The 22,868-nt window shown below is 50.0% G+C and overlaps 1 protein-coding gene across 2 annotated transcripts; it reads right to left on the bottom strand.

The window, feature by feature from the left end:
* Positions 1 to 138: 138 nt before the first annotated feature.
* Rhobtb2 (Rho related BTB domain containing 2) lies at positions 139 to 22,429 on the bottom strand. 2 transcript variants are annotated; one of them, XM_041667294.1, is made up of 11 exons: positions 22,368 to 22,429; positions 17,714 to 18,199; positions 13,610 to 13,811; positions 12,611 to 12,714; positions 11,264 to 11,449; positions 9,152 to 10,170; positions 8,765 to 8,883; positions 6,695 to 6,845; positions 1,616 to 1,704; positions 800 to 905; positions 139 to 677 (listed from the first exon to the last, which is right to left on the bottom strand). In XM_041667294.1, exons 3-11 carry the CDS (start codon positions 13,799 to 13,801, stop codon positions 457 to 459), a joined length of 2,187 nt encoding a protein of 728 aa, XP_041523228.1. In that variant the 5' UTR covers positions 13,802 to 13,811; positions 17,714 to 18,199; positions 22,368 to 22,429; the 3' UTR covers positions 139 to 456. The 2 variants fall into 2 exon arrangements, with proteins under 2 accessions (XP_041523228.1, XP_041523218.1); XM_041667284.1 differs by lacking the exon at positions 22,368 to 22,429 and having other exon boundaries at positions 17,714 to 18,230.
* Between the last annotated feature and the right edge of the window lie 439 nt (positions 22,430 to 22,868).

A 22,868-nucleotide genomic window follows, 5' to 3' on the forward strand; every position in this document is an offset into this window, starting at 1 on the left:
GGGGTATTTAATGCTCACGGAACACTTGTAACCCTTGCGCAGAATACGTGCTACCCTCAAGTCTGTTGGTGAAAAAAAACATGGGGAGGAAACTGCCTCCCCGGCCAAAGCAGAGACCAATACAGACAAACCCACGTCCAGGGAAGTTTTCCTCCATTGGCTCTATTGTCAAGTCCAGAGAGAAAACACCGGAGCTCTGAGCTCTGCCCTGCTCCCCACCTCGGGGCAGATGTCTTCCTGCTCTGCCTGGAATTGGAGGTGGACCCTGTTCTGATCTGCAGGGCCGGGCTCCTCTTGGCCTGAGCCACATTGGCTGGTGAGAACGGCTCTGCCCGTAGGGCCCTGGTTAGGTGAGTTCCCTCGTGCCCTGTCAGGTGGAGAGGATGGTAAAGAAGAGCAGAAGGACAAGGGCTAATGAGGACAACAGCAGCAGGATCAGAAGAGGGTGGCAGCATCTCAGACCACGGCCGAGGAGGAGGAGGACGGGGACGCCGAGCCCGCTGCTGAGGAGGACGGTGATGAGGGACTGTTCCAGAACAGCCACCGCCGCTTGGGCTGCCTCCGCAGGTGTAAGTAGTCCTCTTTCTCGCGTTCCTTCCGCGCGCGCTGATAGTGGTCCTCTTCTTTCAGGTACCAGACTGGTGGCCACCGGTGCTTCTCAAAGTACTCCTGGTTTTCTACAGTACAATGCAAGCGGCGCTAAGTTAGGAGGTAGCCCCAGCTCAGCACCAAGCCCACCCGTGCCCACGGTCCAGGTTAGCTCCTGCTGCAGGCTGCAGGGGCTGGCATAGACACTCACCTGGGGACATGGCCTTCATGTCTCTGGGGAACTTGCGGCACACGTTGTTGTAGTTGGTGCAGATGTGGTGGAGACACCAGTCGGCCAACTGATATGCACAGTGGAACTGTGGATGGTACAGAAAAGCATCCCTGTTGGAGCAGGAACTCTGCATAGAGGCCCCATGTCCATGGAGCAGCAGCAGTGGGCAGTGCCCACACATGCTCTGCAGTCATAAAGGGCTTACCCTCCAAGCGAGTTAACCCAGAACCAAGGAAGACAGTGCTTGATGTAAGCTCCTGGACCTTAGTACCAACCCCACAATTGCCTCCAGCACGGTGCTACTGATATTCATGTCCCACATGCCCTTCCTCTGGCATCTGTCCTCAGCTCTTACCCCACTGGGGTCCCTTCTCCTTCCATCTGCAGACAAAACAGTCCGCACTAAGAAGTGTGCAACCAAGCTTTGGAAACCTGGTACCAGGCACACTCAAGGACCGAATTCCTGGCACTGTGACTCCTTTGTTTGGCAATAAGAAGGCAGGCAGTTAACTTCAGAGAGGTCTCCTCAGTACTCCCTAGAGGACCCCAGTCCTATTCTGGGGTCCCCTCTGATGACCTATGGTCTCAGTCCCTCCGTCTCTTGTCCAGCTTTCATTGCAGATATCCAAAAGTTCTCTAGTTGCTTCCTAGTATATCAGATGGCATAAACCCCACCCAGCTAGTGAGCCAAGGCTGTTCGCCATCCCAGCTCTCACCTCCCAGAGCCCTACACTCTGCCTATGTGCAGAGAGTGCCTGGAGGCAAGCCTCGTCCATCTCTTCCCTGCCATGATACCTGTGCCAGTTCCAGGAACACAAGGACATCCCCATCGATGTCCACCATCATCTGGGTTGCTTCCATCAGCCCGGTCACTGTGTACTGCTCTGTGACACACACATAGAGCCAACAGTCAGCTGAATAAACATGGCAAAGGACCCACAGTGCTTATCTACCACCTAAGAGGATTGCTGCAGGGAGGGGTTCAAACCGATCAGGTCCTAGATAAGTCCCAACAGACCAGAAAGTCCAAGGGAGACTTGAAGTTTGTTCCCATTGCAGAGAAGACCTCAGTGGGGTCGGGAGAGCAAATAAAAAAAAAAAAAATGCTAAGCTTACTAAGAGGTCTTTTCAAACTACATATGTCCTGCCATATAATCTGATATGACAGGGTCACAATCCTCAGTACAATTAGCCACACAAATGCAAGAGGGCCTGGGGCCTCATGCCTGTTGCAAATGAAAACAACCTGAGAACTCTGATCTAGAGCTGGGTTAAACCTACTTATTGATATCCACTTAAACTTTATTAACAGACGGTACATTAATCTTCCAGTTTACATGAAAACATTTATATGGTGGAAGTAAACTCCTTTCACCCTAAATTTAATTAAAAGTATCAAAATAAACCCATGAGGTAATTTTTTATCCTTAAAAGGTGAGTACATTTTCCCCAGCTCCTCCCACAGGAAAGACCAGGAAGCAGGAAGTATCACAAGACCAGTGAGCCTTTCCATTGTCAACCATAAGAATCCAGGACTTCCAGCATGTCCAGGGCCCTGGGTTCATCAACACAAAGAAGCCAGAGTGTTTTGGAAAAATGGCTGATCCCAGGTATGAGGCATAAAGGTACAGGGTGGAGCTAGAGATATCTTTTCATTTCAGACAGCAAGGAAGCCAAGGACACCAGAGCAAATGTAAAGAGACTGCTATGGGTTAAAAGTACAGTATTTGAACTTCAATGAATAAATGTGTTGGTTGTGGGGGTACCTGTCTACTATCCTGGCACTCTGGAGGATGAGGCGGGGGGGGGGGGGGGAGCAAGAGTTCAAAGCCAACGGAAGCTACACAGCAAGTTCAAGGCCAGCCTGGGCTTTATAAGGCCCTGTCTTAAAAACAACAAACAAAAGAATAAATACAATTAAGTGAAACTTACCAAATTTGTTCACGATAATACTTTAAACACACACACACATTGGTCAACCTCAAAGGTAGGTGCTATATCTCAAAAACATTTACGTCAAAGAAAAGGACCAAGAATTACTGCCTTTCCGACAGAAACTTCGATTACTGAGTAATCAAACAGTAAGAGATGGGTGTGTCTCACTTCGGATAAGAAGGAATGGCTAAGCTGGGGTGGAACCTTTTTGCGGCACCTAATTGGTTGATAGACTCAACAGCTGCTAAAACCAGAACAAAAGGAAACCAGGCAATCTTTGCCTCTTGATGAAGAAGAGAAATAACCTATCAGGCAGTTGATTTTTTTTTTTAAGTGCTCCAGGATCTAGATTCTAAATTGAAAAGTTTACAAGAAATATGGTGTGGAGAGAATTCTATTACCTACACCATTGAACTTGGAATTGTGGGACCAGGGCTATAGCTCAGTTGGCAGAGTACTGGTCTACCACGCATGAAGTCCTGGGTTCTATCCCAGCACCACATGAGCTAGGTGTGGTGGTGACAACTATAATCCCAGCATTCATGAGGTGGAGGCAGGAAGATCAAAGTATGAAGCAAATCTAGCCTTCAGAGGATGAAAGGAAGGAAGGAAGGAAGGAAGGAAGGAAGGAAGGAAGGCAGGCAGTAAAAATCTAGATCACAGAAAACTATAAGACCAAAAGAGCAGAACAGGGCTGGGGAGGTGGCTCAGGAGGTAAAGGCATTTGCTGCCAACCCTGAGTTTGATCCCCAAAGCACATAGGATGAAGGAAGAACCAACTCCCAAAAGTTGTCTGCAGACCACCACATACACACAGCAAATAAGGAAATGTATTAAAACGAACCAGCATTGGGGTGGGCTGGCTACATTCTGTCAGCTTGACACAAACTAGAGTTAACCTGGGAACAGAGAATGCAGCAGGCTTTCTTTTGGGTCTCTAACCAGCTCCCAAATCATGACACGGAGACTTCCTATTAGTTAGGACTGCCCGGCCTTAGCTTATACTTGTCCTACTAGCTCTTATAGCTTAAATTAATCTATTTCTCTTCATCTACATTTTGCCTCAGGGCTTTTTTACCTTTCTTTCACTCTGTACATCCTACTCAAGTGTCTGGTTGTTGGCAACTGCCCGGCTGGCTAGCCCCAGGCATCTCCTCCTCTGTCTCCCTCCTTCTCTTCTCCCTCTTCCCCTGAGCCTAGATCCCTCTTACTCTCTGCCTGCCAGCCCCACCTATCCCTCTACTGCTTGTCTACTGGCTGTTCAGCTTTTTACTAGACCAATCAGGTGCCTTAGGCAGGCAAGGTGAAACAGCAACACATCTTTACATCATTAAACAAATGCAGCATAAACAAATGCAACACACCTTTACATAGTTAAAGTAATAGTCCAGAATAAGGGAACCTTGATCCAGGAATTGCCTTCATGAGATTGGCCTGTGGGCATGTCTGTTTGGGGCATTTTCTCCATTACTGATTGATCTGGGAGGGCCCAGCCCACTGTGGGCATAACCAACCTTAGGCAGGTGGTCCTGGTTGTATAAGAAAGCAAGCTGTAAATCAGTAAATTCCTCCTTGGTCTCCGCTTCAGATCCTGCCTTGGCTTCCCGTGATGATGGACTATAACTTATAAGCTAAATAAATGCTTTCCTTCCCTAAGTTAGTTTTAGTCTTTTTTTTTTTTTTTTTTTTTTTTTTTTTATCACAGGAGCAAACAGCAAACTATGACAGTTTGCTTTTCACAAATAACTTTAGGGAGTTTTTGTTGTTGTTTAAATGGACAGGTACTCACTGATTAAAAAAAAATTCAAAAGAAAACACACACACACACACACAACTAAGCTGTAGCATTTAAAGGAAGCATGCTCGGATGATAGAACAATAGACTGTCAGGAAGTGAGTCTGTGAGAATTCTCTAAGAGTGCTGAGCAGTATGGTTTCCTCAAGGGACAGGAGAGGAGCTGTAATGAGGGGAGAGAGTGGGAACTAACTCCTGGTGTGCCAGGGAGGCTCAAGTTCCTGACATCCATCAAGATTAGAAAAGAATTTTGCTATATTATGCAAGTTCAAGTATGAACGGACAGCCTCAGAAAACGTACAGCTGTTACATTTTCTGTACGTTCGCCGAGCACCTGAAACTCAGCCGCTCCCACCGATCCTTAAGCACAGTCATGCTTTCGTGCAGTTTCTAACTTCACTGGTCCTTTCTGGGGGAAAGTAATTAGATGTTGCTGTCTGCTACTTCCTGCAAGGCCTCCCACAGGCCAGCGCACTTTGATATTTTAAATGGCAGCCATGAGAAAATCACCTATGTGGGCTTAACCAGGGGTGCTTCTCCGACTGGCTTCCAATTCCTGCCCTAGTGAAAAGAACTCCTAGAAATACCTTTATGGGTTTTGTTTTTCCCTGAGGTGATTACTTTAGAGACGGCTTTTTGGAAATGGAATTACTCCATGTCAGAATTTGAAATGTTATGGCCTCTGGAAAGATCACCATTTCCCATGGGCACCAAAGGGTGCTATAACAACAATCCCGAGATGCGGCTCTAACTCCCTCCCCTAAAGTCCCTCTTGCCCCTAGCTTGGGTCACTGGACTCCCCCTATAGGCCTGAATTTTAATATTCTGTCCTGATCAATGATTTCTGCCTTCTGGCTGTGACTGACATGTCCCCTCTTATTCTCCTCTCCTCACAGGACTGCTGTCTCCCCAGTGTCTGCCCTTAACCTCAACTAATCACCCAGGGCTCCAGCAGCTTTGACACCGGCCCCTGTCTAAATCCTGACTCAAGTTCTAAGGCTCTTCTCGCTGCCCTCTCCTGACCTGTCTTGACCTCAGTGCTGACATCAGGATCAAAGTCAAGAGCAACACAAACACCAACCCCACCGTCAACAGAAGCGGCCTGCCTGCCTGGGTCTCCATTTTTAGATGCCTTTCCCACTGAGGGCACCCAGCTGCCCATAGCTGCATCTACCAATTGCCTACATCTTTCTTTGCCTTGAGGGCTTCTGGGATTGGCTCATTTAAAAGCTGAGCTATGGCTCTCATAATCTCTCCTCTTTTCCTGCCTGCCTCCCCCAGTGTGTGTTAGGAACTAAACCCAGGGCCTTTCACAAGAAAGGAAATGCCACCTCTGAGCTACCCCACTTTTTTTGAGACAAGGTTTGCTAAACCACCCAGAATAATGAAACTTCTGTCGCTCAGGTGAAACTTGAACTGAGGCTCCTTCTACCTCTGCCTCCTGTTAGCTCTGATTACAGCCCGTAATACCAGGCCCAGCCTTCACAAGCCTCACAAGGAACAACAACAGCTTAGTCAATGCTTGCTTTATGTTTCTGTAGAGAAGAAGGAAGAAAAGGTGGAGTCAAAGAAGAAGGAGAGGAAGAAGAAAAGACCAGGAAGCTGACCAGGAGAAGAAACATATAGCAGCAGCAGAAGAAATATGTTCTATTCCCTGGGACTTCTTGACCTTGCCTGAGTGAAGGTCAAAGTGTCATCACCTACAGAGGCCATTTTGTGATGTCACAAGACCTCTAAGGTGTCCCATCATCCCAGCAACACCAACACACACACATTGCACATCTATGTACTCAGGAAAAATCTACAGAGGCCAGCAGACTGAATTATTTTTTATGAGCATTTGTATTTTGCCTCCATGTATGTCTATACGAACGTGTCTGATCCCCAGGAACTGGAATTACAAGCGGTTGTGAGCTGCCGTGTGGCAACTGGGAATTGAACCCCGATCCTCTGGAAGAGCCGCCAGTGCTCTTAACCACTGAGCCATCTCTCCAGCCCCCAGCAGACTGAATTCTAAGAGCACTTTCCCCCTTGGCATCCCAGTTTGTCCCCAGGAGGAGAGAGGTAACAAAAGATACATAATCACTCCCTGGGGTCTCCATGGCCTTGTCCCAGGGAGGTCCCGGTACACTATAGTTAGTTACCTGTGAGGGCGACCAAGTGCGGCAGGCAGAGGCGGTTGGCTAGGACGATGAGCTTCATGTCATCCAGGTCTGGGCTGGAGGTGAACATGCCCGTGTAGAGGTACTCCAGCACGGCTCGCATGCAGCTCTTGCTTGTGTACGGGAACACCACCTAGGGTGAAAGGAGCAGGCAGGTGCCATGATGTCTCGGGAGGCCCAGAATAACTCAGTCCTGGCAGATGAAGTCCTAACTCGGTGGGCTGGTCTCCCGCAACAAACTAGCTTCCTGGGTTGTTTCCGAATCCTCTTGGGGAACTCCCATAACCTTGGCACCCAGCCTCGGAGACCTGACAGCATTAGTGAGTGGGGCTCTGGCGTCTTCTAAAGGGACCTAGATTCTTGGCATCTTCTGAAGGCACTCTGGGACGGAGGATGCTTGGAAGGGGCCATTTGGGTCAGCTACTCCCCCAAGCCCCTGGCGCCTGCAGGGAACCGCTAAAGTGGGCTACGGAATGAGCAAAGGGAACCAGCAGTCTGCTCAGCGCTGCTGCTTGGGGCCTCTGGGATCTCATCAGAGCAGCAGGGAAACAAAAACTGCTTTCTCATCAGATGTGCGTCTCTCTGGACTTGCTGGAAATCAGGTGGAGCTTTAAAATGTGTCTGTGATGCTGGGAAATGCCCAGGGCACATGCGCCCCTGAGGCTTCAAAGAATCCTGGCCCCATATCCAATATGTCCAACTCCTGCTCCCACGTCAGAGACCAATTCAGCTCTGAACCTGTCTGCTCTTTTTCCTTATTCACTTCCTTTCAAGAAACCTTATGGAGCTCATATTCCAATTCACCCAGCGTGATCGCTAATTGCTCTTAGTTAGGTTTTTCAGTCAAGGATCTGGTGAGCATGGTCAAAGGGGTGGGAACCATGGTGGGGGTGACAGGGGTACGTGGCAGAAGTCCCTGCTCGCCAAAGAAATTACAGACCAGCTGGGAAAACCGAATAGGGATACTTTAAATTTTATACACTGTACAAAGTAGAATCCTGTGAACTATAAGAGAGTGATGGGCAAAGGATGGTCCAGCAGACAGAGATAAAGGGAAACCAAGGGTTGCTCTGCTTGTCTGGGAGGATGAAAAAGAGGGAACAAATGCAAGAGAACATTTCTAAAGCTCATCAACAAACCCCTTCCAGCTATAGGCTGAACTGGTACTCGAGAGGGTAGCAAATGAGGAGGAGGATGGGTCAGCTGAGGTTGGGCACTGTTCGGAGAGCAAGGCGTCTGTATTCATTATGTACTTTTATATTCTGTATTGATGCTCTGGCACCTAGAGCCTGGCTGGTCCTTTCCAGCCTGGTCAGCCAGTTCCTAGAGCTAGCTAGCAAAGGAGCTGCCTGTAAGTGGGCCCCCCTCTGCCACACTCACACCCCAATCTATCATTTCCTGCTGTAATCACCCCCAGAGCCTGGTATCAGACAACCAGGAGACCGCCACCTCCACGTCCTGGCTGACTCTTGATCTTCCCTGTGGAGCCCCACAGGGTGTAGTCCCCCTCCTTGGGATCTATATCAAACCCCCTTTCAATGGCATTATCTCCTGATCGGTCTCCCCACAGCTCAATAAAAAATAAAGCCTTTCCTTACAGACACTGCTGACTTCAGCTTGGAACACAGGCCTTTCGAGCGCTTCTGTGTGTCTCAGGGAACCAACAGAGTATAACCAACGAACCAAGGACTTGTCAATCCCGCGTTCTAGACCTACCCTCTTTCTTCTAGCTGCATAACATTGTGCAAGTTGCATAACTTCTCAGGGCATCCCTTTCCTGCACATAATGGATTCGGCCTGCTGTATGTATGTCAGGGTAAAGTAAATAAAATATATATGGAAGAGTTTTCCAAACGACTAAAATCTTGTAATTCCCTCTCCTGCAATATTGAAAAACCCTTAGCTATCCGAAGCATCTCATAACTTGTTTTGAGTCTATCACTGTGGTTAGAACATGACCAAAGCTAAGGCAAGTGCCATAAACTGATGCTCTCTCAAATTCAAAGATGCAAACGTCTCTCCCATCCTCTCCCTTCCCATCTCCAGCCTCACCTCCCTGGTAGAACTCTCCACAAATGGCCCCCCAAACATGGCAGCCATCCAGTCACAGCTGGAAATCAGTAGGGGTTTATGGGCGCTGATGGTTCCATCATCCAGGATGAAGGTCACATCTGTCCAGGAGGAGAAGAGGCGTCACGTAAGGACACAGGCTTGGAATGCTGAAGAATCAACCCCAAGATCAATCACTGGGTCCTGACTACCCACCCAGCTTCTGGAGTCATACGATAGGAGTCCCAGACAATCAAGCAACTGGCTTGTGCAGGACGACATTTTCAGGGCATTGGGAGCTGAAGCCAACTCCCAATACTAAGGGGATAACCTAGGGCCCTCAGAAAGTTTCCTATGGAGAACCCCTTGTCTTCTAAACATGTCCCATACCTGAGAAGGTGCCCTTTGCCAAGCACTCCTTAACCCGGTTGGTCCGGCGGACATGGAAGGCCTTGGTGATCTCCTGATTCATGAAGGCCTCGTTGTTGAGAATGTTGGCCACCATCATACGTAGATCAAAGACCTCTAGCAGCTCAGCAATGTGGGCGATGTGCATGAGGTCTCGCTCATTCTCACCCAACTCCCCAGTGTACAGGTACTTGAGAACAGCCCGGAAGGGTCCCGGCTGAATAGAGCTATCCATCTTCACCACCACCATCAGCCGGGATTTGAAGGTCAGAGGATCCTCCGCCATCTCTTCCTGGATACTCACAAAAGCTCTGCTCCAGGAAGAAAGCACACGCCCTCTGCCAGGCAGGTACCCTGTTCCATTACCCCTTAAGATTCCATCACTGGTTGAAGCCCGGAGGCCGGCAGGACCAGAGCCCCCAGCCTCGTCCACACTCTCGCACACATCAAAGCTGGCTGCCCGAAGCAGGAAGTCCCGCCCATGGTGGTGATGGTGATGATGGTGGTGTTGCTCAGGGTGGCTCCGGTGGTCCTCTGGGCGGGGGCCCCCTGGCCCTGAGGGGCCCCCCAACTCCCCCTCACTCAGGTCCATGAGGAACAAGTCATAGAATTTGGAGGAGGAGGTGGAGAGGTAGATCTTGTGGGCAAAGATGCGCACGCGCTCCTGCAGCACCAGGATGACGTCCGCACAGAGCGGGTCTTCCAGGAGGTGGGCGGGGCACTCCTCGCTGCTGGAGGGGGGGTCGGGCACCACGATGATGGGGGGCGGCGGCTTGGGGGGCAGGAAGGGTGCTTGTAGTAGAGGCCGCTGCACATTGCGCAGATGAGATTTCCAGAACTGCAGGTGGCGGCGGGAGATGAGTGCGGCCCGGATGGCATTGTCAAAGACGTCCTTGATACCAAACTGGGCCACCACGCTGGTCTCATAGTAAGGGATCCCCAGCTCCTTGGCCACTTCCCGACCCTTCTCTGGGGGGAGGATCTCATTGGGCTTGATGGGCCTGGGGCGTGGGAGAAGGGAAAACAACTGTGTTGGTGGTGGAGGGAACCTGGCCATTGTTTCCCAGGCTGGAGGCATTTACTCTACTCCCAAAAGTCCCTCGGTATCTGAAGGGGACCAGTTGCAAGATCCGCTTCAGATTCCAAATCTGTGGAAACTCAAGTCCCTCATATAAAATGCCATTGTAGTTATAAAACCTGTGCGTATCTCTGCTATTTTTTAAACCTCTTCTAGATTGCTTATGAAATATAAATGCTAGGCTATGGCTCTGTGTTTCTCAACCTGGGAGGCGCAACCCATGGGGGCAGCGAATGACCCTTTCATGGGGATCTCTTAAGATCATCAGAAAACACAGACATTTACACAATGATTCATAACAGTAGAAAAATTACAGTTAAGAAGTAGTAAAAGCCAGGCGGTGGTGGCACACGCCTTTAATCCCAGCACTAGGGAGGCAGAGGCAGGTGGATCTCTGGAAGTTCGAGGCCAGCCTGGTCTACAAGAGCTAGTTCCAGGACAGGCACCAAAGCTACTGAGAAACCCTGTCTCGAAAAAAACCAAAAAAAAAAGAAGAAGTAGTAAAAAAAAAAATAATTTTATGGTGGGGGGGTCACCATAACATGGGGAACTTAATTAATGGGTTGCAGCATTAGGAAGGTCGAGAACCACTACCACAGTTGCTATCACGCTTTAGTTAGGGAATCATGATGGGGTGACAGGAGTCTGGACGTTCCCACTCACACTGGCTCGGCCCACAGATGTGGAAACCATGATAGGAAGAGCCAACTATGTTAGCATCATGAAATTATAAGACCCTTCCATACAAATATTCTCACACATGTCTTCTCCTAGATGTTTTTCGTCATGGGATATAGTACAGGACTGCTCCCACGGTGGAGTACATGACAGAGAAGGATGAATGAATGAGTGAATGAATGAATGAAGCATGCTTGTTATTGACTCTGATGCGAATTTGCTCCAAATGGAAGGAGATGTAAGGGTCAGTGGGACTACTTCAGGGCTTAGCCGGGAGCCATCGCAATGACCCGCCCCCCCCATGCCCCTTCCCTCTCCCTGAGCACTGGTACCCCTACCTAGCCAAGGGTCTCCTGGCCCGGTTAACGGCTTCCAGATCAGCATAGCGAAGGTCCAGCTGGCAGCCCACCAGAATGACAGGAGCTCGGGGGCAGAAATGCTTGATTTCCGGGTACCACATAGTCTTGACATGGTGGAGGGAATTGGGGTTGGCAATGGAGAAACACAGAACCACCACGTCAGATCTGGGGGGAGGGAGAGAAAAGTTACAGGTCGAGAAAGTTGGTGGGGTGGGGGGGTCCATTTGCCCCTGAAAAAAGGAACACATGTGTGCTTGTTCCTGTCCCACCTCAGCCTACCCTAGTTTTATGAACCGACTTACACCATCTTCCACAATCGTGACTATAATGTATGTAGCCATTTTAAAGCACAAAAATTCATTTGGCCTCATGGCTATCTTGTGAGTTAAAAATTATCATCTGGGGTCTGGGGATATGGCTAAGTGGGTAAAATGATTTCTATGCAAGCATGAGGACTTACGTTCAAATCCCCAAGTACTCAGACATTCATGTAAAAAAATCAAGCATAACTGTAAGCATCTCCAGTATAGAGATGGGGGGGAGGGGAGGCAGGTTATCGCTGTGAGTTTAAGGCTGGTCTACAAAAAAAGTTCCAGGACAATCAAGGCTGTTATACAGAGAAACCCTGTTGGGAGGGGGAGCTGTCTCAAAAAAACTAAGGTGGAAGAAGCCACCCTGATGTCCTCTAGCCTCCACAGTTACACACCTGAGTGCAAGGCTCTCTCCCTGCCAATTTGCACACACATGAATAAGTATATGCCCATATATGTATATATATGTGTATATACATACATATATATATATATATGTATACACACACACACACACACACACAACTTAATATTTTTCCAGACCTGGTGGTACAGGCCAAATATTTGGAGGCTGAGGCAGAAAACTTCCAGCTCAAGTCTGCCTGGGCAACAGTTAGTTCAAGGCCAATCTGGGCAACTGAGGAAGACCTTGTCTCAAAATAAAGTTCTCTGCTTGTTTATTTAGCTTTACAAAGGGTTAGAGACAAACATAGCTCAGTGGTAGAGCACTTGCCTATGATGCGTGAGGCTCTAGGTTCAATGTCCAATATTGAAAGAAAACAAAAAGGAAGAAAGAAATGATCACCATCTCACGGTGAGAAAAGTCATCCCGGAACTGCTCAGAGCCAGTAGGTTGCAAAGTTGGGCCTCAAACCAGGCATCCAAGCCCGGGATGCCTGCAGGCTCAGGGAATGCCCACCGCCATATCCCCTCCAGTCCTTTCTCACAGATTCTACTGCATCGAGTTACTAAGTCCCTCAGAAGAGAGTGAAAACTCTCCTGTATGGCTCCCTACCTTCCGTAAGCAAACCGCCGGTCTTTGTGGTGGTCTCCAAAGGTGTCCCAGAGGCGCAGGGAGACACTGACATCATCTACCACATCTCGGGAGCGCTCTAGCACCTGGGCATGGGGGAGACAGGACAATGGTTCTTGGGGCAGATGCCAGCCCAACCCTGACCCAGAGGACAGTGCAGGCACGTGTGTCTTGCACAACCTGCTGTCCACATGAAATCTCTGGAGAATCAATGAGGGTAGTCTCCATGTGAGCAGAAGCAGGCAAGACCTCAAGAGAGCACACTTATTGTTGGAGAAGGTAATGTTACCACTTGGGGCTGTGACTGCACAGGGCATGGTACACAGCCAAAGCTAGAAACCTAGCCACCGGCTTACCCAATTGTGCTGGCTAGTTTTATGTCAACTTGACACAAGCTAGTCATTTGAAAGGAGGGAGCCTCAATCAACTGAGAAAATCCTTCTGTAAGATCTAGCCACAAGAGGGCATTTTCTTAATTAGTGATTGATGGGGGAAGGCCCAGCCCATCAATCACTTTCTTAATTAGTGATTTATGGGGGAAGGCCCATCCCCGGACAGATGATCCTGGATTCTATAAGAAAGCAGGTTGAGCAAAGCCATGAGGAACAAGCCAGTAAGCAGCAAACCTCTGTGGTCTCTGCATCAGTTCCTACATACAGGTTCCTACCCTGCTTGAGTTCGTGTCCTGACTTCCTTCAGTGTTGGGAGTGTAAGCTAAATAAACCCTTTCCTCCCCAACTTGCTTTCAGTCATGGTGTTTCATCACAGCAATAAAAGCCCTAACCAGGACAACACTGAAAAAACAAATGATCAAAGATACATCCTTGGGGATGGACTTCCTTCAGATCTCTCTCCGGGGGCTCCTTCTACTTCATCCACCTCTGCCCCACCCCTAGGGGCCTCTCATGAGCTCTAGAGACACCCACCTACAGTTCAAAATACATAGAATGGACCCCCCAACCAAGGGCCTTGTAGTCTTACCTCCTGACATACTCGATACTGGTCAATGGCCCACACTGTGGGCACATGGGTGGCAAGAAGCTGGTACTGGGTGAGGGTGGCATTGCAGGCCCGGGCACAGATGAGCCTGGTCTTGCCCACGGCGTTGTCCCCCACCACCACGCACTTGATGGTCTCTACGTTTGGTCTTTCATAATCCATGTCAGAATCCATTAATTGGGACCTGAGGGGGCATGAAAGGAGGAATCAGGACAGTTTGGCATGACAGTTGACCAGGGTCAACATAAGCAGCCCTCCTCGGCTGGCTCTGTGGCCCTGTCAAGCATTAGCGCTGATGTGAAGAGAGAGGAGTGGGCAGCATTCAGGGAAGTATCTTTGCAGGCCCTAGGAGACAGGCGATCATTCAAGCTGAGTAGTTAAGCACCGTCAGAAGGTCCCCCACCATCCTGCAGCTGGCTTTCTGGATGAACACAGTCTGTGAGAGATCCCAAGGCAGAAACTGCCTTGCACCTGGCCCCAGCCCACTCCTCCAGAGAGAGGGAATCTGCCTGGTAGCTTACCCATCCTCTTCCCTCCTCCTCTTCCCTGGGGCTGTAGCAGCAGCAGAACAAACAGCTGAGAGAAGCAGACATGGGGCCAGGTCCCCACCCCTTCCCAGCATGCTCCAATGCAGAGTCACTTTAAAATTTAATGGACATGTCAGGGCTGGGCAGCAGCTCTCCCAGCTTTCCCTGTTTTCCCCTGGCCCTCTCATATGGTAAATTTCCAAGACCCAGACTGCTCACTTCCATCCTCCTGCCCTATCCTCTTTTATGGGCTAGGAGCGGTTTATCTGGCAGCGCCTCCAAGTAGAGGGCCTTTTATGTACCTGCTGAATCTGCAAGCCCCCCTCCCCTTACGCTGGTTCTCTCTCATTGCCCATGTGTCTTCTCAGCTGCAGACCTACTTTGAGGCAGGGATGGAGGGAGTCCTAGCCCAGAACAATACACTCTATGGTCCCTGGACCTTCCCCTCCCTTATCCGGGCTACCCGCCGCATGCCAGCCACATCCAGCTCCCAAGAGTAAGATCTACCTCCTTCGAACCTCCTACAGAGGAAGAGGCTTAGATCGGAAGATCCTCATTCCTCTGGGTCTCTGAGTAGAAGCTAGACAAACTGTCTGTGTGGGGAACTGGGTGCTGGAGGAAGTTGAGGGTCAAGCTTAGCCTAAACTTCTGCCTCAGTTTCCCTTGGTAAGAGGCAGAGAAGTAGTATGTTCACCCCGGAGAGTAATTGAGCAGATGAATGGATAGAAGGCACTTCTGGAGTTAACAGTGGTTAAAACACTGAGACCCTCAGTTTGAGGAGACTTTGAGGGCAGTCTCTCCCTTGGCGTGTACCCTTCTAGAAGGATAGGAAGGGAGTAGGGGCAGGGCAGAGGTGCTTAGGGCTAGCAGTTTGCCCCTGCTCCTTCCCTATATACAGCAAGATGTCTCGGGGGTAGAGCTACCTGGAGCAAGCCTTCCCAGGTACAGGAAGGCTGACCCCAGGAGAGTTCTGGAGGCTGCCCAGGCACTGTCCTGCTGAGCCATCAAGACCAGAGCCAAGCCACCACCAGCAGCAGCAGAGGAGCACTGTCCCTGGCAGGCTGTAACTAGATGCTAACATGCAGGAATGCAGAACTGAAATCCTCAAGTAATGTGGCAAGTGGGATCTGTGCAAGTGGATGCAGCTCAGCAACCTAAGCGAGAAGTGCAGCAAGGACTTCTCAATGAGACAGACTCCTCTCCCTCCCTGGAATTTTACAGGATCTGGACCCTTCCACTCCAAAGGGTCGCCACCAAGCTCTGACCCGGTCTCTATGGCAACTCTCTGCATTATTCCTGCTCCCTCCTGGTCCTGTCCACCAGGCAACTGTTATAGACTTCCGCTTTCTGCTACCTCTCCTCTCTTCTAAACCGAGGACATAAAATCCTCCTCGACAGCTTCTAGTCTCAAGTTAGACAGCTGAGGGATGGGTGGGCACCAGGAAGAACCAAATGGGTGTGGTTTTGCCTTATGGGATGGATAACAAAAAAGAAAAGAAAAACAGAATCTTGCCTATGAATGAAGACAGAAACCCAGAGGGCAACAGAACTTCCTTGTGTGGTTTTGATTCACTAGCATGTAGGTCTGGAAGCAAACAGGAGAAGGAGGCATAGAGGCAGGGCCTGGGTTCTTAAGTCCAGGGTCACATCCAAGTTCAGCTGCTTTGTGACATAGCGCTCACACACACCTTGTGATTTTGCTTCCAGAGTTCAGGAGGGGACAGCGAGCCAACAAGTAGGAGAGTGGTAAACACTAGCCATGAGTTTAGAATTGGCCTGCCTAAACTGCCACCTAACCAGAACACTCCAGCCCATCCTCTTTCCCGCTGCCCCTTCACACACTCACCAACTCCCCACCCCCCTTTTTTTGGTCATCATCCCTGTTGCAACAGCAAGCTTCATTGTCCTATCTAGAAAGAGGCAAACCTCTTCACCTTTTGCGGACATCAGTCTCTGCCTCCAGAAAATGGGTACGAGGGTGTTGGGAGAAATTTTTTGAGTTTTGGTAAATTCATGCCAAGAGAGCCTGGGTGAAAGGAGGCATTTGTCTTCTTATGTAATATGGTATTATATAATGCTAGATTGCATATCCGTATGTGTAATTATATCTCTCTTTAAGATACAGGCTGGCCCAATTAAGCCAGCAGAACTTTTTGTCTAATCGGGCCTATCTTAAATGAGGATCCTGTCCTGGGGACAGCATGCCAATATTAATATAATTTCTGCTCTAGACTATTACCACTTTCTGGATTGCTGCTGGTGCACAATGGTACAAGCACTCATGATGGTACCACTGCCCTCTCCCCTCTGGCAACTCTTTTCTTCCGTGACTCAAGACATTCATTCACAGTTGCCTCAGCCCCATTCCTTCAGAGACTCCGGACCATCCTCCGCCCTGCCCTGGGTACCACAACCTCCAATTCCCTCCACCCCTTGACAATCCCAAAGTCACGGGTACTTCCTCCCCCAACTCTTGTCCCCAAACCACCACTCCCCTCTTCACAGTCTTCTGCACAACTGCTTTCCCAGTTCCCTGTACTTTGTCCAGGACAGATCCGAAGGTGTGCTCGGATTACCCACAAATCTCAAGGGCTCCCATTCCCACCCCCGCACCCCTACACACACTCTTTGCAGAGCTCAAAAGTCCCCCTTTCCCTCCCACAGCTGATAGGAGGCTTGTTCATCTGTGGCTGCCCTAGTCTGGTTGTCAAGGAAACGACAATCTCCCTGGGAGCCTGGCTTGTCTCCTAGCAACCAATATCCCACATCCTGCATCTTACAAAAAAAAAAAAACGTAAAAGGGAGGAAAATAGAGAAAATGAAAGTAAAAATCAAGGAAGATGGATAGAAAGGGAGAATCGGGAGGAGAGGAGCAAAGGAAGGCTGGATTCGGAATTAAAGGAGCTCCTACTGGGGAAGCTGACATTGTAATATGGGCGAAGGTGGAGGGGTGGATCCTCCCCACGCAGAAAACGTAAAGCAAGGCCCAAAGGGATCTTGAATGATCACTTAACAAAAACAGAAGCCTAAATACAGGATAAACCTTTTTAATCCGAGGATACCCAAACATTAACAAACAAAGCTCAACATTTCCACCAGTAGTTTGCCAAAACTCAGCTGGGCAGACCACAGTGGAGTTGACTCTAAAGAAAGATCTCAACAACCGTCAGCAAACACCCCAATTGGCTTTGAGAGAGAGAGAGAGAGAGAGAGAGAGAGAGAGAGAGACCTCAACCACTCTGGATCTATTATTTTTCCCCTAACATGGTGCTGTGCACACACATTTCTTTTTAAATGAAATAAATAGGGAAGGGGGAGGGGCACGCCACGCCAATGCAAGGCATATACTTTCCCCTAAAAACACCCAAGAAAGGTTAGTTTCTCTCCTCTGAATCGAGCAGCCTCAGCAAGAGCCCAGAAGAACAGTGGAGCTTGGGGGAAAGGCAGGAGGGGCTCAGGCAGGAGAGGGGAGGGCGCTGAAGGCTGAGCCAAGGCAAGGCGGCGCGTTTGCAGAGGCTGCTTGCAACCCGGCCATAATAAAAATCAATCATGTACTTACACCACTACATGTGACGGGGTAATTTCTAGTGTAGGGAACACATCTCTTCCTGCTAAGCACGCTCATTTTAGTGAGATGTCTGGGGTCACTCCGCGCGTGCAAGCAAGTTGGGGCGCCGCCGACGCCGCTGCTCTGTGCTGGGGATCCAGTCTCCTGGGGTCCCGGTTCGGGTGCGATCAGAAACTCTGGCACAGCAGCCCAGGCCGAACCGCGGCGCGTGAGCAGTCTAGCGCGCTGCACTGCAGCCACTGCCTCTTCCGGATCAGCATCTCCGCGCGCCCCGGGCGCCCAATGTCATGGAGGCTCGTGGAGCCGGACTGCGCGCCGCCGCTCGGACCTCCGGCCGCTGGGCCGCGCCGCCGCCCGGCTGCGCTGCGGAGGTTGCGGGCGGCGCGCTGGAGAGCGAGGTGCCGGGCGAGGCCGCCGCACGCGCGCAGCCTTAAGACGCCGCCGAGCGCCGCAGTCCCGGGGACCGCTCACGACCTCCTTTTTTCATTCACAAAAAAAGCAAAGTTAGGGGGGGTTGGGGGGGGAGAGAAGGAAAAAAAAGGGAAAAAAAATTGCACCCAGGAACCGTTGCTGTCACAGAGACCGCCCACAGCGGCGCGCGGTTGGTGGAAAGGGGAGCGAAGGGGATTGGACACCCGGAGGCCACACCCTGAGCACGCCCCCAGGCCCGGGCACGCCCCGCCGCTGCTCTGCTGCTATTTGCGCCTCCTCCCTCTTCCCCCGGGAGCCGCGGATGGTGGCCAGTGACTGACCTGGCCAGCCTGAAAAACTTACTGGACTCTCACACGGTTTCCCCAGGAGGCTAGGAGGAATCTCTTCCTGGTGCGCCTTGGGAATGCGAGTTCAAGGGGCACGAAAAGATTTTCCTGTTTTCCCTGAATTCATCCAAGCCTCCATCAGTGAGTGGCACACAGCTGCATTTCAGTACAAGTCCTCGGTCTCCTTGGGAGTTTTTCCGAATACTCAAGGGCCTTCCTTCCTGCATCAGCCCAGCAACTCTGGCTCTCGGAGCTTTTGTTGAGTTTCGTGTATGAATACCTGTACCATCATCAGAGGTCCCCATCCCAACCTGTTGCCGTGAAAATGTTAGCCAGAGAAACCCTAGGTGCTCTTCTGTAACATGCAGTAACTCAAGTCAGATGTGGTGACTGTAATCCCTTGGGAGGGAGAAACTGGATGATTGTCATGAGTGCAAAACTAGCCTGGGTTACCTAGCAAAACCTTGTCTGCAAACACTGAAAATAAAAACGGGCTGATTCTAATGCCATCCATTCTACTCATCAGAAGGAAGCTTCCTTGTTCAAGACTCGTTTTGTTAGGATGGTCTGGACCGTTAGAAATTAAAAGCTTGTCGATTATCTCTGGACAGATTTTAAAGACCAGGTCGGCAAGCCTCCCATCTCAACCCTCTATCACACTTCCGACTTGTTCTTTAAGAACGCAGATCTATTTTAATATTAGTTTATGTAAAATATGACAAGAAAGAGAGATTTACTACTTCTCCCCAAAGTCAAATAAAAACTGGATATTGGCCAGGTTCTGTGATACACATCTGTAATCCCAACCTCAGGAGGCTGAGGTAGGAGGATGGAAAGTTTGAGGTCAATTTGGGCTACATGGGGAAACACTGCCACAAACAAATTTGTATTATCTGAAACATATCTCTTGTCTGTGAGTGCCTATGATTGCAAGTTGCCCATCAGCGTGCGTGTGGTAAGTGTACATTCAGGCTCACTTAATCATCATTTCGTACGTAGATAATACTTTACTTTTGGGGGATGCTCCCCCACCTCCAACATCTACCCAGAGCTAGGGAGAAGGCTGACGGTGACCGGGGATGCTTCCTTAGAGCTCGTGTTCAGACTCAAGCTTCATAGAAGAAACACTAGTTCATACACCTGTTTAGGAAAGAAGCTGGACTTTGCTCAGCTCTGTTCTTCCGCCTGTATTTGGCACAGGAGAGCCTCACTTCACTGTTTATGCTCCTAAGAGTGAGTGTACTAAAGGAAAACACAGTGTGAAACTTCTCTGGGTCTGTGCATCCAGTCAGGGCCCCTCCCATCCATACCCTGGCTCTCTCCACCCGACTCCAAAGAGCCAGGCGGGATGCTGGTGCCACCTTTCATGTGTCCTGCAGCTTGTCACTTGTGCGATGCTGAGTAGACAAACAGGACTCTCCTTTGCTAGAGGTGGGCTTGAGGTGTGCTTCTGAGCCTGTAGTACTGTAGCCAATGCCTCTTCTCCTTGGGAAAGAAAGGCAGGCTGGATCATGGATAGGTCCAAGATGCAGGTTTAGGGTCCAGTCTTGGACCAATGTAAATGTCGAATGAAATTATAAACCTGCTCAGATTCAGTAGAGTGGCCCGAATCACCACTCCTGCCAGGGTACACAGTCTTTAATCCCTGCTTTCGGCTTTTCTTCAAGCAGGAGTTGTGCTGGATAGCTTTCTGTCAACTTGACACAAACTAAAGTCATCTGAGGGAGGAAACCACAATGGAGAAAAAGTCTCTATAAAACGGCGCTATAGGCAAGTCTGTAGGGGATTGATTGGTGATCAATAGGGGAAGACTCAATTGATCCTGGTTTCTATAAGAAGGTAGGGTGAGCAAGCCATGTGAAGCAAGTCAGTAAGCAGCACCCCTCCATGGCCTCTGTATCAGCTCCTGCCTCCTGGTTCCTGCCCTGTTTGAGTTCCTGTCTGACTTCCTTCAGTTATAAACAGTGATGTGGAAATGTAAGCCAAATAAACCCTTTCCTCCCCAACTTGCTTTTGGTCAGTGTTTCATCACAATAGTAACCCTAACTGAGAGAGAAATCTTCCCGTCACCTCATCTTTCCAGCATTCCCAGTCAGAGCTAACTTAGTCCTGTCTTGATATGGCAGCTATCCTCCAGGCTGAACTTCCTCAGAAACAAGCGCAGCTCCTCTTCCCAGGCTCCTTATCCAGCTCTGGGATAATGCTTACCTTATCTCTTTGCCCAACCTCTCCCCCACCACCAGGTTCTCTTGGTTTGTTGAGGCAGAGTTTCTCTGTGTAGCCCTGGCTGTCTGGGAATTTGCTCTGTAAACCAGGCTGGCCTCGAGCTCAGAGAACTGCCTGTCCCTGCCTCCAGAGTGCTGGGATTAAAGGGGTGAGCCACCAATGCCCAACTTTATCTGTGTAACTTTTCAATGACAAAGTTATTGACAAATCCCTGAGGCCAGATTTACTTCAGTGACAACCAGTAGCTGCCAATGACCCTCTCTGTGCCCCTTCCTACAGCAGCAGGCAGCAGCTGTCATTGCACGACAGCAACCTCCTGCCTCCGTCACCTGAGCCTACAAGCCCAGCTCTAGAGACTGCTCTCTTTGCTTCAGGCTTCTTCTCAGGCCACCTCACCCCCATTCTTCCCTTCTTCCTTCTACCCCTTTCTGCCCGTTTCCTGCAGCTTAGAGTCTCTGCTGCCTGATCCATCACCTCACTAGCTAGATGGTCATCTGCATGGCCCTTCCAGGGGGCATAAGCACTGCCCTGCCATGGCCTCCCTTCCTTGCCCTGGAAGCAGTGCTTCATTGCCACCTTAGAGATTCCTGCGGCACAAAGAGAGGTTTAATTCCAACATTTCCTGTCCCAGACCCCCAGCATCCCTTTCCTCACCACAGCTGTCTGTGACCTAAAATCCCCTTGAACCTGTCCTCTAATGTCACTTCCTCCTTCCCTCCCCACAGCCAAGCCAGGCCATCACCTGGCTGCCGTTTTCCTGTGGGCAGATGCCTGCTTCTAGGCCAGGGGTTTAGCTGGAGAGAGAAGCCTCCATCCTAGTTCTCAGGGAGGCTAGTCCCAGCACTTCTTCAATTCCATGGCTCTCTCCGGCTCTGCCAAGGCCAGCCCAGCTTGGGCAGGACCCCTGAGTCCATCCCTCCTCCAATCTGTGTGCTCTATGTACTTATCAGGCAGCTCAGCTTTCCAAACTAATCAGCCCTTGTCCACGGTGCCTGTCTCCTCTTGGAGTTACCACGCACATACACAACCAGAGCTTGTGATAAGAACAGTGTGCCCACTGGAGCAGCATGCCTACTGGAGCAGTGGGCATCCCTGCTCAGAATTAACAATTCAGAAGTAAATCTTGGGCAAAGGCTGAGGCACTTGGAGATGCAGAGCCCAGATAAGGAGAAGCAGCACAGTCAGGATAACCAGGCTGTTTTCAGCTCCCTACCCAGGGTTAAGACCACTACCAAGTCCCCATGAGGAGGCGTGGTTTTTGTGGAAACAGTCCCCTGGACTCAAAGACACTCTCCACCCACACCCCTTATACTGGAAAATGCTTAATCATCCTTTAAAAGCGGCCTGGATGTCACATCCTCCAGGAAGTCCTCCACTAACACCCCCTATCAATCTTGAGTTCCCTGACCTTCTCCTGCGCTCTTCAAGTAACTCAAGACACACGCTGCTGGTCACAGTGTGCTCTCTCTGTCCTCCGGTACTGAAGCCGCCTTTGGCGGGGACATGCTTATCCAAAGGGGTCTCGTCGCTATTCGTCACGCTCCTGTTGTGCTTCAACAAGCACATAGTAGATGCTTAATAAATATTTGGTCGACAAATGAAAGTTGGGGGAGAGGGAGTAGAGTGGGGATGGAGGACAACACCACAAAGTGGCCACTCACATGTTGTTCCGAGAGCTCTCCCATGGGCTATATTGGCCTTTTCTTCGTCTTCCCATAGTGCCGGTTTCCCTCCAGGCTCCTAATGGAAATGGCAGAAGGTAAGAAGGCAAGATGGGAGGAGACAGGGCTGAAAGGGAATGAGCACACTGTAAATCACCCAAAAGTTAGTTGGCTCAAATGGAAGGCTCCACCTAGGGCAAGGACAGGGGTGCTGCTACCCAAGTCCAGAAGAACCACAGGGGCCAGCTCTGAGGCAGACAGCGGGGTCCTGAGCGAGAACATTCTGAGTTGGCTGAGTCATTTGGTGAAGAATTGTCAGTTGTCACTCATGGAACCGTGTGATACTGGATAAAATGATCTTTTCTGGGTTTGTTTTCTCACAGACAGGGTGAGTCCACATGACCTTCAAGGTCTGGGACAGCTGATGTGATCAGTTATCCTTTCCACGGAAGCAGCTTCTGGGCAAATTAGTGCTCAGCAAACACGAGCTGAGGACCACTA

Source organism: Microtus oregoni, unplaced genomic scaffold (genome assembly GCF_018167655.1).
Source record: "Microtus oregoni isolate MIOR12 unplaced genomic scaffold, Mior012 000001F_ref0000356, whole genome shotgun sequence".
Classification (NCBI taxonomy): Eukaryota; Metazoa; Chordata; class Mammalia; order Rodentia; family Cricetidae; genus Microtus; species Microtus oregoni.

What these genes read in the sequence shown, in the direction of transcription:
- Rhobtb2 (XM_041667294.1), bottom strand. Translation starts at nt 13,801, where the DNA reads ATGGATTCTGACATGGATTATGAAAGACCAAACGTAGAGACCATCAAG. An exon ending in GGCAAAGGGCACCTTCTCAG is followed by an intron (nt 8,884 to 9,151) that starts GTATGGGACATG and finishes CCTCCTGGACAG; the next exon opens with ATGTGACCTTCATCCTGGAT. An exon ending in GCACTTGGTCGCCCTCACAG is followed by an intron (nt 1,705 to 6,694) that starts GTAACTAACTAT and finishes TGTGTGTCACAG; the next exon opens with AGCAGTACACAGTGACCGGG.